Source organism: Phoca vitulina, unplaced genomic scaffold, assembly GCF_004348235.1.
Source record: "Phoca vitulina isolate PV1807 unplaced genomic scaffold, GSC_HSeal_1.0 scaffold35, whole genome shotgun sequence".
NCBI lineage: Eukaryota > Metazoa > Chordata > Mammalia > Carnivora > Phocidae > Phoca > Phoca vitulina.
In genome coordinates this window covers 19,965,884-19,979,190 of record NW_022589738.1, presented here as the reverse complement: position 1 = coordinate 19,979,190, position 13,307 = coordinate 19,965,884, and the positions used below count along the sequence as shown (strand labels likewise).

The 13,307-nt window shown below is 51.9% G+C and overlaps 2 protein-coding genes across 5 annotated transcripts in view; one reads left to right on the top strand and one right to left on the bottom strand.

The window, feature by feature from the left end:
• Positions 1–369: 369 nt before the first annotated feature.
• On the bottom strand, positions 370–9,230 carry FTSJ1 (FtsJ RNA 2'-O-methyltransferase 1). Of its 4 annotated transcripts, none has more exons than XM_032426554.1 (13): positions 8,974–9,230; positions 7,279–7,448; positions 6,941–7,010; positions 6,751–6,841; positions 6,368–6,446; positions 4,625–4,677; positions 4,486–4,539; positions 4,297–4,399; positions 4,111–4,194; positions 3,335–3,438; positions 3,047–3,244; positions 2,787–2,828; positions 370–941 (listed from the first exon to the last, which is right to left on the bottom strand). In XM_032426554.1, exons 2-12 carry the CDS (start codon positions 7,397–7,399, stop codon positions 2,796–2,798), a joined length of 990 nt encoding a protein of 329 aa, XP_032282445.1. In that variant the 5' UTR covers positions 7,400–7,448; positions 8,974–9,230; the 3' UTR covers positions 370–941; positions 2,787–2,795. The 4 variants fall into 4 exon arrangements, with proteins under 4 accessions (XP_032282445.1, XP_032282442.1, XP_032282446.1 ...); XM_032426551.1 differs by having other exon boundaries at positions 7,279–7,437; XM_032426555.1 differs by having other exon boundaries at positions 3,335–3,432; positions 7,279–7,437.
• Positions 9,231–11,208: 1,978 nt separating this feature from the next.
• Positions 11,209–13,307, top strand: part of SLC38A5 (solute carrier family 38 member 5) — a 14,223-nt gene continuing 12,124 nt past the window's right edge. The window contains exon 1 of the mRNA XM_032426649.1: positions 11,209–11,334. The gene's annotated coding sequence lies outside the window, so the exon portion shown is untranslated. The remainder of the gene's footprint in view (positions 11,335–13,307) is intronic.

Below are 13,307 nucleotides of genomic sequence, written 5' to 3'. Positions count from 1 at the left end.
AGTCAGTTAAACATCTGCCTTCGGCTCAGGTCATGGTCCCAGGGTCCTGGGATCGAGCCCCGCATCAGGCTCCCTGCTCAGCGGGGAGTCTGCCTCTCCCTCTGCCCCTCCCCACCTCCACACTCTTGCTCTCTCTCAAATGGATAAAATCTTAAAAAAAAAAAAGAAAGTAGATCTTAAAAGTTCCTATCACAAGAAAAAATTTGTAAGTGAGCTAATGCATGTTAACTGAACTTATTGTAATCATTCTGCAATAGCTATATATCGAATTAGGTTGTATACTTTAATATTTATATGAAGTGGTATATCTTATGTTAATGAGAACAAATATTACTATATATATTAAAATGAAACACTGGGATACAGTAATATATGGACTTTTTTATTAGTACATCAAATTATAAGATCTTCCATAATTCAAAGTAGTGACAAATGCGAACAGCATTTCAAGATGCCTGCACACTCATACTGGGACATACAAAGTAACGGATTTGGCTAACAGCTGCTGCTTTTACTATCGTGATTTGTTGCCAGCATTCGTATTGGGGGGTAAAGCTCAATTTCGGTCCTATGAGTGAAATTTCAGTTCTATTAGTGAAAATAAAGATGTAATATTTTCCTCCATCAGGTTCACAGATACCCCTGATTTCTATCCAGGTTAAGATCCCCTGTTTTGGGGGTAAACTCCAGACATAATCAGGACACCTTTGGAAAGCTTGAGAGAGGTGGCAAGACCTTGCTCAAGAATCTCCTCTGCGGTGTAGACAGGCATTGTGTGATGTTGCTTTCCTTGCTGTGTTCCTGGTGGTCGTTGCAGGTTCCCACTCGGGGCGTGGATGTTCAGGACCCGCTGATGAGATATTTGAAAACCAGTTTATCAACGCAGGTTCTCGTTTTCCCGACAGCAAACAGCTTCCGAGATGTATCAGACTGCCAGCTACCTAAAGTCAAGGACAAAGAAAGTTTTAAAAATACATTTTCCCACTTCCTTCTACTGTAATCATTGTTCACTCAGGTACTGACATTTTTTTTAAAAGATTTTTTTTTTTATTTATTTCACAGAGAGACTGAGAGAGCACACGCAGGGGGAGCGGCAGGCTGAGGGAGAAGCAGACTCCCCGCCGAGCAGGGAGCCCAATGTGGGGTTCGATCCCAGGACCCTGGGATCCTGACCTGAGCCGAAGGCAGAAGTTTAACGACTGAGCCACCCAGGCGCCCCTAGAGGGAGAAGCAGGCTTCCCGCCAAGCAGGGAGCCCGATGTGGGGCTCGATCCCAGGACCCTGGGATCCTGACCTGAGCCAAAGGCAGACGCTTAACCAACTGAGCCACCCGGGCGCCCTGGTACTAATATTTTTGTGACTTTTTCCCCCTACTTCTATTGTGAACCGTAACATACAGAAAAATACACAACATCTATGTATGTTTTATATATGTTCAGTTTAAGGAGTGACAAGAAGGTGTTATTTTTTAATAACTGTAGGATGTTCATTCTCATGGCTGTGTAATTCTCCACTGAGAGCATGCCAGGACTTAACGATCCATTCTGCAGTTATGGATGTTTGGGCTCCGTCTAGTCTGGGGGTACCAACAGTGCCAGCGAGGAATTCTAGTACTTATTTCTTCGGAGCAGCACTGGCCCGCGTGCAGCCCTATACGATGCCTAAGCATTTCCCACGGGGGCCATCGGGGTACAGGGGTTCCCACCGCACACCCTTCCGGACACTTGGCAGTGGCAGTCCTTAGTGTTAGCTTGCATTGCCCTGAGAAGCCGATTGTCATGTGCTTGTTAGCCAATCTCCTATTTTCTTTTCCCTACTGATTTATAGGAGCTTTTTAATATCAAGGATACTATATCTAGGGTCTGTAAATAATCTTTGCCCACCGTGATTCACCATTTCATTTCTTAAAAGGTACCTTTTTTTACTTCTTTTTTTAATGGAAGACTTGGTCTAAAAACCCTGCTAAGCCATTGTCAGAAAGGGACTTTCTCTGACGTGACTTCCTGAGGATGAAAAGTCCTCCAGCACAGAGAGGTTTGGCTCACTCTGCCGCAGGCACACTGGCCCCTCACGGCTCCCTCACACACCACGCATGGTTCTGCCTCAGGGCCTTTGTATTTGCTATTCCCTCTCCGTGGAATGCTCTTCCCCTAGATGAACACACACATGCTCTCCCTTGTCTCCTTCAGGTCTCTGCTCAAACATTACCTCAGTGAGCCCTTCGTGGACAACCTTTTTAAAAACTGCAAACTGCCACCCCTGGAATTCCTGATTCTCTTTACCCTACTTTATTAAAAAAAAATGTTCATATCCCTTATTACCTTTACACACACACACACACACACACACACCTGTATATATATATACAATATGTTGATTCAAGCTATATATAGTGAAATGCAAGCTGTAAATGTCTATGTATACGTCTATGTATACGTAGTCTATCTGTGGGTATGCTGTGTGTAGGGACTCCTGCATTCATAAGCTGTTTGTTTATTACCTCTTTCTCAATCTAGAAAGGGCCAGGATATTTGCCTGTTTTGTTTGCTCTCTCTCCCGACCCAGAACAACGCCCAGCCCACAGCACATGCTTAATAAACGTTTACTGAGCGCCTCAACGCGCACAACGCTTAAAGCAGGCCCCGACACAGGACATCCCGTACTTAGTAATGGCTGGCTGACTGAAGTCTTCTCAGTTAATGTAAAAATTTCAAAGGTGAAATTTTTCTGAGCTTTTTCTTAAAGGTGCCCTTTACTCAAACTGTTAGATAAAAAGGCAAATTTACCTGAATGTATTAAGGTGAACAATTCATTTCATTGTCTTCCACCTACCCAAGAAAAAGAAAAATGACTCAGATACTTGCCTGAGGTTTTCCATTCATTACACTTGGTCTTACCCATTGATTCTTACAGCTACTGGGAGGCAGAGAGGAGTGTTTTGGTCCCAGAGACCTTGTGATTTGGGGGCAGAAAGGGGTACACTGAGAGGGGGTCATGTGGGCTCCGAGAAAGGGCACTGAGGGCCCTGGGCCACATGTTTCCAGACCTCAGAGGCCAGCAGGGTGTGGCGCTGGGAAGCAGCCAGGGGCTGCGACAATGTGTCCGCTGTGCTGATGGGGCAGTCCTGGGGACGGATCTCCTTGGCCAGCCGCCCTTTCTTCTTCAATGTGCAGGCCTCCTGGTACGGTGGCGAGATGGGGGGCTGCGTGGGTGGAGTATACTTGTACTCTGAGCCGTCCTCTAGCTGTAGGGACACATGGTGGGGGGGGACAGTGAGGACCTGGGAACCTAGGACGGTGCCCCCCCATCTGCCCACTGTTGGTTGGACACTCACGTCCAGTGGGTAACTGCGGTCCGAATCATAGGAGCTTAGGTCCCCACAGGTCACAAATGGCACAATGATGCGAGTGGGACCATCCAATTGGTTGAAATCTGGATCTGACAAGCAGGGAGAAATAAGACAGGACGGGCTGGGGTGCCTGGGACCAGTTGGGACTCCTTCTACAGCAAGGGTATGGAGTCCTCCCCATGTACCTACCAGCTCCTCCACCGGAAATCCTTCATTTGGTTCAGATCACCTCCTCAGGGAGGGCCTCCATGATCACCTGTTCTAGAACATCCCCCTCCCCTGCTTTTCTCACATGGCACCTTATGTTCACTTGCGATTCTACCATACGCTGCCTGAACCCTGTCTCACTCAAGTGTGCTCACCTTAAGAGCAGACTCTGTGCCTTTTCCCACTAGGGACCAGGCTAAAGACTCTCGGGGCAAAACTCCCGCACCGGGGTAGAGTATCCACCTGAGGGCGTGACCGAGTCTTCCTAGGCTAGAATCTTAGGTGGGTGGAATCTCCCCTGGGGCAGGACTCGGGATCCAAGAGTAACCATTAGAGGACTGGGATGAAGATCCTCCTGGGACAAAACATCCATACAGGGGTGGAATTTCCACCCGAGGGTGGGGCTAAGGATCATCTTGGGACAGAAGTTCCATAAAGGGTAAGTTTCCACCAAGGGGTGGGGCCGAGGGCCCTCCCGAGACATAAATTCCAGAAGGGGGCAGAGTCCTCCCCCACCCCCTGTCCCAGGAGGGGCCCAGGGCTCTGGCTCTCACCGTAAGAGTGGTCCAGCAGGGGTTTGGTCAGGTCCGGAAGGAAGCCTTCAGGGGGGTCATAACCCTGACAGACAGCGAAGGCCTCTGTGGGTGGAAGGTGGAGTGAGGGGCGACCGCTACCCGCACCCCGCAGCGGACGCACGCCTGAGACCGGCACCCGCCTGCCTGGCCCCCCACCCCCCTGACCTATGCTGGAGTTCCGGCTGCTTCTGGGCTTGGCACACAGCACGCTGGAGAAGAAGACGCGCAGCTGGCTATAGATCAGGGTCACATCCCGGCCTCGGAAGATCTGCAGGGCAAGGGAACAGAGATGAAGGCATGAGGGTGGCCCTGGAGGACCCCTCTTTAGCCCTCGCCAGGTTCTCCAAGGCTTACCTTGGCTACAAAGCAGCCTCCTGGCTTCAACACATGTGTAGCAATGTTGAGAGCCTGTGGGCAGGACAAACGGCTAAGGCGGAGGTGGAGACAGGCACGAGGGGTCCAAACTGAGGCAGGGGCAGCCAAGGTTACTCACGGCTAGGAGGAGCTGGGCCTGCATATACTCATCAACATCATGGAGGCCAGTTACTGCGGCAAGAGGAACAGCATTAGGGGGGGCCATCCGGTTCTGGCTAGCTCCTTGTCCCAGACAGGTCGGGATGCTACAAACATTTCCCAGGCTCTCTTACTACTAAGGTTCTGCTTGCAAATTACTATCTGCCAACTGGATGCATGTTCTGGGCTCCTAGCCCTCAGGCACTCATTTTAATTTTCAAAACAACCTTATACACAAGTATCATTATTATCATTTCTTACCTCCAACCCAAACTGTTCCTCTGAGCGCCTGACTCACAGATCAGACTCTGACACGTCCAAGACCAGACTCCTGACCTTCCTGTTCAAACCTCTCTCCTTACACCATCTTCCCCATGCCATCTGATCCTTCCAGTTGTTCCAGCCAAAAACCTTTGTACCGTTGACACCCTCCATTCTCTTCTCACATCCACGTTCAAGCATTAGCAAGTCCTGTCGGCTGTACTTGCACAAGAGCTCCTGGATCAATCCTCTCGCCTCACCTCCGCCACCGCCACCCCGGTCATTGCTCGCCTGGGCTACGCCGTGGCCTCCCCCTCCCGCCCTCGCCCCTCACACAGCTCACAGCAGCCAGAGGGGTCCGGTCACAAGTGGAGTCAGCATGGCCCTCCTCTGCTCACAACCCTCTCATGGTTTTCCCTGAGCTCTCATCTCAGGGAAAAAGCCACAGTGCTCACTGTGGCCCCCACAAGGACCCACACAAGGATCTGCCCCCGCATCCCGCCACCTCTCTGACCTCCCGTCCTACTACTCCCCCCTCGCTCACTCTGATCCAACCACACTGATATCCTCGCGGTTCCTCACACATGCCAAACACCCTCCCACCTCAGGGCCTTTGCACTGGCTGGTCCCTTTGCCTGCACTGTTCGTTCTCCAGATATGCCCCTGGCCTACTCCCTCACCTCTTTTAAGTCTTTGTGCTAAGGTCATGGGGGCCTTCCCGTCCACTTTACTTAAAATGCCAACAGGTACTCCCTGTCTCCTTCTCCTTTCCACTGATGTTCCTCATGGTACCTATCATCTCTTCGCATGCTATGTGACTCTATCATTTGTTTCTTTTCCCTCTGCTCCCACTAGAACGTCAGGTCTGTGAGGTCAGATTAGTAGAATTTTATTCACAAGTGTTTTCCCCACTTGTAGAACAGTACCCGACACACAACAGGTGCTCAATCAATGTGCACCGAGTGAACGGCTGACTGGAAAACAGGAATGAGCAGCACCACAGAAACAGAGAGTTGCAGATGAGAGGTGAGCAAAGGGAAAGGTAGATAGCAGGCAGACCGAAGCGGCAGGGTACGGAGACGGAGGGGACAGAGGCAGAGATCAGGAAGCAGGGGCAGGGAGAAACTGCTAGATGTGGGAGAGGTGAGGGACAGCTGAGAGCAGAGGGGAGGCAGGGAGTAGCTGAAGTGGTGAAAGAAGCCAACAGAGGGCGCCTGGGTGGCTCAGTCGGTTCAGTGTCCGACTCTTGATTTCGGCTCAGGTCATGACCTCAGGGTCGTGAGATCGAGCCCCGCGCCACGTGCTAGGCGTGGAGCCTGCTTAAGATTCTCCCTTTCCCTCTGCCCCCACCTCTCTTAAAAAAAAAAAAAAAGGAAATAAAGAGAGAAGCCAGCAGATGTGGGAGCCACAGAGAAGGACGCCCACAGGGCTCCCGCCGGGCCTCCCGACCCCTGCTGCTTACCGTCAGGAGCCCCGTCGCACACCACTAGGTCCGCTGGGCGGCCCTCAAAGTGCTGGATGATCTCCTTGGCAGTGGAGAGCTACAGAAGAGAGGGAAGACGAGTGGTCCCGGGCCCCCCCGTCCGCAGCCCTCTAACCCTGCCTGCCCAGGGCCCTAGCCAGCAACCCTGGGGCAGCCAAACCCTCAGGCTTCACTGGTCTAACACCGGGTTCCATCTCTGGGGACCCAGTCCCATCATTTCTGGCTGGCTGAAATGATGACCGGCTGGTTCTGTTTCTCCACTGTTACACTCTCTCTGTCTTTCTCTTCCACTCTCCGTAGCTGCCAGGTTTGGAGGGGCTCTCACCCGGGATACACCCCAACACCCCCAGCCACGCTCTTACCTGGGTGATGTCCCCTTGGATCTGTAACACACCTGGTAATGGAGCCATAGCCTGAAGGTCCACGGCCACCACATGGCCGGAACCCTGGCCCCTGTGGACAACATGGCCCACGTCAGCCCAGTTGTCACTCCCGGCTCATCCCTGACCTGGCCTGCCCTCCCAGCTGCCCCCTCTGGGAGCCCACACTCACCCAATTTTCTGGCTCAGCACCTGGCTCCAGCTGCCCGGGGCTGCGCACAGGTCAACTGCCCGTGTCACACCTGAGCACACACAGGGACATGTAGTGGTCAGTTGCACCCACCTCTGCAACCCTGAGCCCTGCAAAGTTCACCCCTCTCCCCTGGGGGAGCACCCACATCTCTCCGTGCCCAACTCCTTCCAAGTCACCTGCCCCTCTTCCTGCCCCGTCCCTGCCCCGCAGACCCTCCAAGTCAGCCCACCTACCACAGGAAGCTCGGCCGCCATGGCCCACTTATCTATTCCCTTTGCCCACCCCATCCCCCGGTGACTCGCCCGCCAGGTGGGGACCTTGGAAGAGGTGGAATTCCTCGTCAAGTTGTAGCAGCTTGAAGGCACTGCGGGCACGCCAGCCATGCTCCTTGGCCAGGCGGTAGTAGACGTCCCGCTTGTCCTTTGATGTCCGTCCCATCTCACACGCTGTCTGCCCAGGGACCTGCCAACAGTAAGCTGATGCTGCCCTGTATCAGTAACTGGGGGAGTGGGCTACCATCCATGTCTGCAGGGCAGTGAGAACCACACAAACTGCCCCAGGCCCCCCAGGACAGCTCACTCAGCAGATGGGGAAAGTGGAGCCCAGTCCCTGACCCCACTGACCCCACAAGGCCGGAGGGACTCCATCACTGAGCACTAAGGCTTCATTGCTCACCCCACAGAACCCGCCCTGCTCACTCCACAGACTCCCCCACTCACCCCCACAGATCCCCAAACCCAACACTTATAGATGACCCATTGCCGACCCTGTGGGCCTCCCACTGCTGCCCACCCATACTCCACACATCAAGCCCCGTGACACTCACCCACCTCACCCCCATTAACATCTCACTGACCATCTCCCCAGCTGTCTTCACGGCCCCTAAATTCATACACCCCTATCAGCCTTGCTCTCACCCCCAGTATCCTAATACTACCTCATGGTACTCCTCACTCCCTTAATCTCTCCCCACCCCATTCCCCATTAATAAATGATTAGTCCCCCACTAACTCCTTTATTACTACATCCTTACCAACCTCCATTAATGCGTAGAGGATCATGGCCTATTAGTTCCCCATTAAGCTCTCAATTACTATGATTTATCAGCTCCCATTAACCCAGCCCTCCAACCGATCTCACCGTTAGCCCCCTGTAACCCCTTCATTACCACACATGTTAATCCCTGATGATCACACATCAGTTCGCCCACCTGGCCCCCTCAATAATCACTTGATGATCACACCCCAGCAGCTTACTATTATCCTCTCTTTGCTCACTGTTCCCATTAATTCCTCAATTATCATGCCATGACTCCCCAAAACCCTTTGACTACAACACACCTACCTCTCATTCACTTTTCCTTGATCACTTCCCCCCTTAGTTCCTTGATCGTGACTCCCACTGGCTTCAATTATTCCCTCCATAGCTTCACCATTATTCTTTGGATTACTATTGTCCCACCGCTCTTCATTAACTTAGTATCATACCTCAGCAGTCCCCCAGGGATCACGTCCCCATCCGCCTCCCACTACCTTCTTTCTAGCTGCCCACTCTACCACCCCTTCATTCATCAATGAACACACCCCTGGCCCCCACGAACATGTTGACTAAAACACTCCTATCAGCCCCCATCGATTCCCGACAGCACGCCCATCAGACCTCCAGTACTTTCATGCGACCCACGCCCCTCTCCCATTCACAGCCCTCTGGCCACGCTCCCGATCTCGCATCATTACCTCAAAGCCCATGTCCCCACTGGGACCACGAGACCCCATTCAAGGAGGCTCCGCCGGTATCTGAAGCCCTGCACTGCCCCCCGCCCCCCGTCCACCCCGCACAGCGGTTCCCTTCCAGACAAACCTTGGGTCTGGAGCCCCACCGGCACCAGCCGCCCAGACTACGCGGCGGCAGCACGGAAGGCGAACTTCCCTCCTTCCCTCGCCGGCGGGACAGCGCAGGCGTGCCTCAGCTGTCTCGGCCCGGACCCACGCCCTCCGCGCCCCAGGGCCTACCTTAGCTTTCGGGGTGGGGAGCAGGGGGCCGAGGAGACCGGTCCGTGAGCAGCCCGAGCCGCGGCGAGAGCGCAGACCCGCCAGAAATCGTAAGGCTTCAGTGTGTGCTCTTAGTCCGAAAGCCTGACGCGCATGCCTACGGACTCCCGCAGCGTGGCGAGCCTGTCATCGTGGAACGCGAAGGCTGCGGCGCGGCGCGGACCCCACCTGAACGTACAACGTGAGTCCCCGTCATCTTGTGTCGACGTAGTTCGTCTCGCGGACTGCCGATCCCAGCATGCAACGGGCCCGACCCGAGCTGCTGAAGTCGCGCACACACGTCGCGAGGCGGTCAGAACCGACTCTTCTTTTGTTCCGAGGCTACGATGGCTTTTGCTCCCCGCCCCTCCTTTTTTGGACCGGCGTGTTCACTGGGGACTACATTTCCCAAGACGCAACGGGCACGGCGGAACCCATTCCTTTTACGCGAGCCGCGAAGTGAAATTACAGCTGGCGTCGGGAACGTTGAGAGTTAGGAGAATGCGTTAATTAAGTGCGCTGGAGCACGGAAGCCGCTCTGTGGCAAGATGCGAATCCACTTCAGCTCACTGAAAGCGCTGCTCGACTTGTACGCTTTCAGAGCTTCAGTTTCTCCCTCTGTAAAATGGGGATAATAAGTAGTATGGCTTCACAGAGTTATTGGGAGGATTTGAATAGGTGTAGCTCCGCACAGTGTCTGTCCTTTTGTAATTCTGTGTTCTTCAAACGTTTTTAACTTCGATCCACTGAAAAAGACTGCATCGCGACCCGGTGCACAAGTAAATATAGTAATGGAAACATTCATTAAAGCGTTTACCATGTGCCAAGCACCTATTCTAAGTGCTCTGGTAAATGGCTAACAACCGGCTCTTTGGGCGGGGGCTGGGGGGTGGGGAGGAAGCCCTGATGTCTCACATGTGCCAATTTTCCATGGTTTCCATACCATCATCTTGTCAGATTTTAAAATTACCAACGTGTAGTCATGGGACACAGAGTTTGGAAGAGATGCAGTAGTGCACCATTATGTAATATTTCTACCATACCGTTTAAATAGGGGTAAATGATCTCAAGAGCGTAGAGAATAGTGAAATGTAGTAAAATAATCAGGAAGTGACGAGTTTTGAGTATCACCTTTGAAATAATCTAATTTATTTTTTGTTAGATTTTATTTATTTATTTGACAGAGAGAGACAGCGAGAGAGGGAACACAAGCAGGGGGAGTAGGAGAGGGAAGAAACAGGCTTCCCGCCGAGCAGGGAGCCTGATGCGGGGCTCGATCCCAGGACCCCGGGATCATGACCTGAGCCGAAGGCAGACGCTTAACGACTGAGCCACTCAGGCGCCCCTTAAATAATCTAATTTATTTAATTGTAAGTTTATATTATTTCATTTTAAATAATAGCTGTTTAACAACTGGTTCGCGAAATTCCTGAAAATGGAACAAGCAGTCTGCAAACCTGTGCGAGGCTCCAGTGCACTGCTGGATTCTTTCCTTGAACTCATTTTAATCCTAATAACAACCATCTGAAGTAGTTTCTGTAACTATCCCCGGTTTATAGATATATAGGGAGGCTATATATTACATTAGGTGTATAAACATATATGCTGCTTAATACGTATGTGATTATATAGAAATATAGTGATGTATAGTATTTATTAGTGTATAGGTTATATATTAGTAGGAAATTAAATAAATATAAATATACTGTTACATGTAAATATAAGAAAAATATAATAATATATTTATGCATTTGTATAGAGTATAAAATACACATATCTTATGCATATGACTTTTAAATGTATGTATTGCTATATATAAATATACTGACATCTATATACATTTACTTACTAAAGTAACTGTACTAAATTAAACATACTATTATATGTGTAAATATATGATGTTATGTCAGGTGGTGATAAAAGCTATGAAGAATAACAAAGTCGGGTGAAAGGGATGGAGAGTAACAGAGGGGTCGAGTTGCTTTTATTTTATTTTTAAAAAAATTATTTATTTATTTGAGAGAGAGAGCGTGGCGCACGAGCAGGGGGAAGGGAAAAAGGAGGGGGAGAAGCAGACTCCCAGCAAAGCGGGGAGCCCTAGGCGGGGCTCGATCCCAGGACCCCGGGATCATGACCCCAGCCGAAGGCAGACGTTTAACCGACTGAGCCACCCAGGCGCCCGTGAATTGCTCTTTCAGACAGCGTAGTCAGGGAAGACTTCTCTGAGGAGGTGGCATTTGAGCTGCGACCTAAAGGGAAGCACACCCTAGGAATATTTGGAGGAAGAGCATTCCAGGCACAGGCAACACCAGGTGCAAAGACCCTGAAGTGAGAACAAGCTTGGTGAGTATTCAAAGAACTGCAAGGATTGATTCATCATTCCTTAGAAATACTGAGCTTCACTAGGCAGGAATTTTGTTCTGTCTCGTTCGCTGCTGCCTCCCGGCCCTAGAATAGGGCCCGGCACGCAGGTGGCATTCAGTAGACATATGTTGAATCCACCCTTTTGTTGCTTTGTTCCTTTATTCTTTCCTCAGTGGTGCGTTCTGCATTTATGCGGGGGCCCTGGGAGGTGTAGACAGACGGGCAGAGACAGGAAGAGAAGCACTTCCCGGAGGAGTCCCATAGAGCCGGGGAGGAAGCAAGAGCTGATCAGCAGCGCTCCAGGGCCTTGTGGGGGGCGGTGGGAACACGGCTCCCCTGCGGAGGTGAGCAAGGGTGAGAAAGCAAGGGTTCAAGCCACCTGGCCGCTCGCTGCTCCACAGAGGGGAGGGGGTGCCAGGCATTGGGGGCCCATGTTCACCCTGTGGGATGCTTCCCACGTCCTGTTTTCTTGCCTCTCACAAAGAGGATGTTTAATTTTTTTGCAAAGCAACTTGCTTCCTCCAGCAGGGCTGGGGGACTTGGGGGACGGGATCCAGGCTCTGAACTCCCCAGGCTTTTCCCGAAGTAGGGTGTCGGCCTGCAGCTCCCACCCGGCACCCCACTGAGTGTAAAGGGGTCCTCCCTCAGCCTCCCGAAGAGGTCAAGGCGCGGGGAGCTGCCAGGCCAGCTCTGGACCGCGGAGGGCATCTTACCGGGGGAGGGAAAGACGGGGGTGGTCCAGGTGCAGGGGACCAGACACAGACTCAAAAAGCCTTGCTGCCCAGGGGCTGCTTTGAGGGACGGAAGAGTCTCTCAGCGGGGAGCCTGCATGAAAGGAGAGATTAGAATCCTAAATGGAGCCCAGTGGGGGGTTGCTTTCACAGGCGGAGAAGAATTCATTAATTCCTTTCACAAATATGTTATTGAGCAATTATGGTGGCTCAGGCATTGTTCTAAGTGCTTTACCTGTATTCATTCATTCAGTCTTCCCAGGGCCCTAAGAGTTCGATGTTATTCTGCCCCGGGGAAAGCGGAGACCCCGAGGTTTCAGAACTTGCCCCAGGCCACACAGCTAGTAAGTGGCAGAGCTGGGAAAGCTCACGCTGTTAACTGCTTGGCTCTGTGGCTCCCTCCCTTGAAGGCTGCTGAGCAGTGACCTGTTTTAATGAAAAGCAGGGATCTGCTTATAAGAACCCACAGGAACCCAAACCGACTTCTAATAGACTCGATCGCAATCCCAAATGTCACACAAGGGTCTGCTTTACCGAACCCACAAAAGCCTTAAATGACCCCGCAAAAGGACCTTAACTTCGATGAACTAACAAAGCCTTCTTATCCCTGGCACAGACTCAAGGCCTCGGTCAAGCTTAAAGACATCTGTTCCTTCTAAAGCAAGCTGCCCTCCCTCCGCAGCCAGATTTCACTTTCCCTTTGTTTTTCCTCCTACCAGCATATGTTGAACACTTGCCGTTTGCCCTGAAACTTAGCTAAGCTATGGGGCGCGGGGCTGGATGAGGGTTTGTCCCTCCCCTAGAAGAGGTCACTTGGCAGAAATAAAAATAAAAATGATGATAATAGGACACTCGATACGTGGCATTTATTGAGCACCTGCTGTGTGCCTGATGGCCCGGCCCTGGGCAATGCTGGAGGGCCTAAGAAGGCCCTGGGAGGGCAGGGGAATGAATGATCAGGGCAGGAAACTGCTGCTGGGATGTGGTGGGTGGGGGCATCTGTTTTTTTGTCCAAGGTACACTAGTTCTTTGGACAGGACGCTTTGTCTTTTCTTGAAATCTAGACACCTCCCTCCCCCCTCCCCCCCCCCCCCCCCCCCCCCCCCCCGCCCCCCAACACGCATACCATAGCTATGTAGGCCAAGGCCTCTGCCGACAGGTGTCTCTTTCCCTGGCTGGTTTGTAGCACAGATGTGTAATGGCTCCGGGGGGGGGGGGGGG

Bases quoted from the DNA above. Each gene is read 5' to 3' on its own strand.
- FTSJ1 (XM_032426554.1), bottom strand. From the start codon at position 7,399: ATGGGACGGACATCAAAGGACAAGCGGGACGTCTACTACCGCCTGGCC. The intron at 7,011-7,278 runs GTCCCCACCTGG...GTGTGTGCTCAG, and splicing joins GGAATTCCACCTCTTCCAAG to GTGTGACACGGGCAGTTGAC. The intron at 3,245-3,334 runs GTGAGTGTCCAA...GTGTCCCTACAG, and splicing joins ACCGCAGTTACCCACTGGAC to CTAGAGGACGGCTCAGAGTA.